The sequence below is a fragment of the Oryzias melastigma genome, linkage group LG21, assembly GCF_002922805.2.
Source record: "Oryzias melastigma strain HK-1 linkage group LG21, ASM292280v2, whole genome shotgun sequence".
NCBI lineage: Eukaryota > Metazoa > Chordata > Actinopteri > Beloniformes > Adrianichthyidae > Oryzias > Oryzias melastigma.
The window spans coordinates 22,333,945-22,338,958 of NC_050532.1; the positions used below are offsets into that span (position 1 = coordinate 22,333,945).

Genomic DNA, 5,014 nt, shown 5'->3' on the forward strand with positions numbered 1-5,014 from the left:
ACTTAATGTTTCCATCAAATTAAACCAACAATACCGACCATTATTTTATAACCAAAAAACTTCTGACCAGGGTTTGTGACAAAACGTGAAGCTCTTCACAACCACAAGGTGGCAGCAGCAGTGAGCAAACGAAGAGGCTCCCGCCTCGCCTCCCCTGTGCACAATGAGGAGAGCTAAATTTGTTCTGATGCTGCTTTCATCAATATTGGTCACCAGAGCGTGTCCTGTTCTGTAGCCAGGAACCAAAATTAGAATTTACCTCTAATTTCTTTCTGACTTCAGTTCAAAACAAAGTATCATATCTGAACTAGAAAACATCTTAAAGTGATGTGTTTCAGTAGCATCTCTCCTCTGTGTAGATGCCTCCTGGTCAAGCGAGCAACAGCAATAAATTCATGTGTAACTTGAAACTTCTCCATCAGAGGATAGTAGCATCCTGCAATAATCTCTGGGCTTCAAGCCTAATGGCATCAACAATGAGAGTGAACAAACAGGAGGGTAAAAACTGGGTCTCAGCTGAGGGGCTTTAAGGAGCCTGTGACTCATGGCTCTGAATTCCAGGATTTGAGGAACTGAGGTTTTTATCCCTTCATCTACAAAAAAAAAAAGAGGCCCACAGCTCAGAATTCTGCTCAAACATGAACCCAGTTTATACTAAAAAGTGATTGAGCATCAATTGCATTGTGTCTGAATTGCAATCAAAAGGTCTAGTATGGGGTCAAAGTGAAAACCTGAAAAATAGACATTGTAACTGAATTTTTTTTGTAAATTTGAAAAAAATGATTTGAAAATGAAAAAAAATCCTGAAAATTTGAAATAAATCTTGAAAACTGGAAAAAAATACAGAAAACTTGACATTAAGCCCCGCCCCCACATAAATTTAGACTCAGTTCAGCAGCGAAAACTCGAACATCAGAATTGAAACTGTAAACTGAGGACTCAAAGTGAAGATTCAGAAAAGCAAAAAGAAAAAAAAAAACTAACATTAAAAACAGCAGCTTTTACTAATGGATACATTCTTTTTTAATTGGTAATTTTTACATTTATAGTTTTTTATTCAAGTTTTTTTTCAAGATTTTTCAAGTTTTCTTTTTTTTCACATTTTCAAAATTTATTTTAGATTTCGTTTTTTAATTTTCACATTTTTTTCAAATGTTTTTATTTTTTTCTAATTTCCTTTTTTTCAAATTTATAATGTCTTGCTTTCAAATAAAAAAAACTCAGTTACAATGTCTATTTTTGAAGTTTTTTTTTTATCTGTTTTTTTCATCACTTTAATCTGATCCTGATTTGACTCCATACTTTAGTTCATACTTAGATCGTCTGGTTTTGCTTGCGACTTTCCACATTGAATGCGACAGACTTCTGAGTGGCGTTAATACTTTTCACATTTGACTCAATTGTCTCCAGCATTTCAGTGGCTTGGTATCATCAAAATGGACAACATCTTGCTCAAACACTTCCTGTGTCAGCGAATGTGTAGGTATACAATGATGAAGAAGAAGTGGTATGTTTGTCCACTTAACAGAAGTAGGCAATATGAAGGTGAATTCCATTCTTGAGTTCAAGATATAGGACGTATAACTCCTGACATCTTCAATCAAGTTTTCATCATTGGTAGTGCTAGAAGACCTCATTTTCTGGATTGAATTTGTCCGCCATTGTGGATCGTAACTGCCTGAAATAAGTATAGATTAAATGGCGCCAATTCCTTTCTGATTGCCTTGCCACCAAATCGCTATGAAGTACAAACTGGACATTAAACGTACAAAATATCCTTACCTGTGCATATAAAACTGGGGCTTCCTCCATGAATAAGGTCATCATTGTCAGGCAAGATGAAGGGGCACCGCTGCTGCACCTCCAGGCAGTACTGGCCACAGGGGATTCGGTTGCTGCAGTGCATTTGGGTGGTCTGGAAGTACTGAGAACACAGCCAGGGCTTATAAACCATCTGGGTGGAAGACAGAAAGGTGAGAGGATATTGATGAGTTAGAGAGGGTCACTTTGGGGGGGGGGGCAGGCACATGAGCGTATGTTCACACCGTGTGTGTTCACCTTCATGACCCCCACAACCATCGATTGGTAGGACACTGAGTAAATATCCTGGTAATCCTGAACAGAATGTGTGACTGGGAATATTGTATAACTTGCAAGTTTTTTTCTTTTTGTTTCAGTAGTTTATTGACTTTTTCACTGGAAAGCTCCAGCATAAACGTTTGAATAGTTAGTTTGTCAAAGAACGAGTTTGACTAAGGGATTGCCGGCGACATCTCCGGTGTTTTGCTTCGTTCACACCGGGCTTGCAACCACACGTTCAAGTGACCGATTTCAATGAAAAGTCTCTATAAACACATGTCAATGCATGTTTTGGGCTTCCACATTAAAAAACTATCTACTCTCTAAACCAGGAGTGTCAAACTTCAGGCCTCAAGGGCCAGCTTCTTGCTGGTTTTTAAGAAATCCTGCCTCGTCTGCTGCCTATTACCTGGGTTAGGTCTGCTTAGCCAATAAGGAGCTTCTATGGCAGGTTAGTTGGAAAACATGTTGGACACTGGCCCTCAAGGCCTAGAGTTTGACACCTGTGCTCTACGCTCTGCACACAAAACACAAGGCCCTTCATATGGGAGTTTCAAAGGGAAACCAGATGAGCTTTGACCAATCAGGGACTTGGATTTGGTAGTGGCATATGGGTAGTGTCCATTTCAAAACATAGGAGTGCCAACCGTTTGAAAATTAATCATGAAAAAGAGTTTGTGCCCGGCTAGAATTGTGTCTCCAAGCCAGATATATATCAGAAGAGAGTTGTAAAAGAATAAGTCTAGGGCAAGATTCACGACATTTGCCCCACTTTGACATTTGCACCATTTCTCCTCTAACTGTGGGTACATGTGCTAGTATTGAGTAGTGACAGTCCAGTGTGAACATTTGTTCATCTTCTTCCGCTCATCCAGGTCTGGGTCTTGGGGGCAACAGACTAAGCAAAGGTACCCAGGCTTCCCTCACCCCGACCACTTCCTCCAGCTCCCCAAGTAGTTCCCAGGCCAGCCGAGAGATGTACTCTCTCAGTTGGCCTGGGAATTGTCCTGGGACTGTCCAACTGGCAGTGGGACAGTCCTTAAAATACCTCCCCAGGGAGATTTCTAGAAGACATCCGGACCAGATGCCTGAGCCACTGGATGAGCAGTGGCTCTACTCCGAGCTCTCTTCAGGTGACCAAGCCTATCTCTAAGGGAGCGTCCAGCCACCCTCCAGAGGAAGGTTAATTCAGCCGTTAGCAGTTGGGCCCTCATTCTTTTGGTCAGAGCTCCTGACCATAGGTGAGTAGTGAAACGAAGATGGACCAGAAAATTGAGATCTTTTCTGTCTGGCTTAGCTCTCTCTTAACCACAATGGACCGATACAGTGACCACATAACGGCGAACGCCGCACTAATCCGCCTGTCAATCTCAAGCTCTGATCTGTCCTCACTCGTGAACAAGATCCCTAAATATTTAAACTCCTCCACCTGGGACAAGTGGGAACATTGTGTGCTAAAACAGGTCCTCTTGAACAGGTGTCACATGAACGGTGTGTATGGAGTATTAAGGGTTAAACAAAACAACTTAAAGGGTAACCAAACACTGAATCAACTTTTTGGTTGTTGACTTTTATAAATGGGGCTTTAAAAGTACTGTCTGTTGGTCATTGCAAATTTTTTTTTAAATTAAAATGAATTTGTTTAATTCTTGAAAACATAGTCAAAGACCATCTGTGTGCTGCCCCCTACAGGTTAAATCGATGTATTACATATGAATTTCTTGATTGGTCAAACCATTTAAGTCCTGCATCATGATCTGCAGCTCCAGTAATGATAACAGTCCTGTTCCCCACATCCACCCTCTGACTGGATTTTCTCATTTTGGCTGTGGGTGGAGTCAGCCTCCAACTTCCATGTTTGGTTACCCTTTAAAAAATAAAGTACAGTTTAAAGATAAATATTTCTCCATAGAAGGTACGTGCAAAAATGATTGCATATTTTATCTCCTCATCATTTTTATTTATGTATTTCCATCCATCTTCAGAACTATAACGCTCTATCCGCCTTAGGGTTGCTGGAGCCTATCCTGGCCAGGTTTACCCTGAATACGTCGCCAGTCTGTTGCAGCTGCCAGTTCCCATCAGTTACAAGAATTTTTTTCAAATATAATCTGCCTTGTTTCATATTCTACTCGTTCGTTCACAGAATAAACTAGGAATGCAGATCGGAATCTGCAAAGCAAATGTTAACAGATTTATTTAGCTCTTATTGTGAAAGCTGCTGGAGAAGTGCAGTTCCAAGCTGGGGATCGATAAAGTTTTCATTCTATTCTATTCTATTCCATTCTGTTCTATTCTATTGTATCTTTGGCCTGAACTCTAAAAGCATGCAATTATCTTGTGCAAATTCGCTGACTGTATATTGGAGTAATGAGGTGGAGCGAGACTTCTGTGTGTTTACATTTGCTGGATGGTAAAATGCAGCCACTGCTCTGTTGAGCAGGATTTATGAACTAATAATGACAGACAATGAGTTTATTCTCATCTTCAGCCGTTGATAGTTTGTTTTTTTTATTCTTTTGCACCAGGATCTAACGGCTGAACAGACAGATTTGAATATTCGGGGAACAATCCACAGCAAGATTTCAACCATTTCTCAAATTCAGGTATGCTAAATGATGAATGAAGTGGACTGCACTCAATAAAATACAAAAAGTAGTAAAATATAGATTATTTTCCTCAATCCAGGATCTAACTCCTGAAAGTGTTTAAAGATAAATGAGGAATGTCACATATTATTTCTTACACTGCGTAAAATTGAGCTTCTGGTTCATTTTGGTCCAGAGTGACTCCTAACATTAGAGTTTCTCAGAAAATCATTATTTTTTTTCTCGATTTGTCTTGCATGCTTTAAACCAGGGGTCTCAAACTCGCGGCCCGCGGGCCATCTGCGGCCCGCAGGATGATAATTTGCGGCCCCCGTCTTCATATGAAA

General features: G+C 40.3%; 1 protein-coding gene across 1 annotated transcript in view; it reads right to left on the minus strand.

The window, feature by feature from the left end:
- The window catches only part of LOC112155284 (transmembrane protein FAM155A), a 129,230-nt gene that overhangs the window by 7,937 nt on the left and 116,279 nt on the right, over positions 1-5,014 (minus strand). The window contains exon 2 of the mRNA XM_024286811.2: positions 1,783-1,954. Coding sequence (XP_024142579.1) covers positions 1,783-1,954 — 172 coding nt within the window. The remainder of the gene's footprint in view (positions 1-1,782; positions 1,955-5,014) is intronic.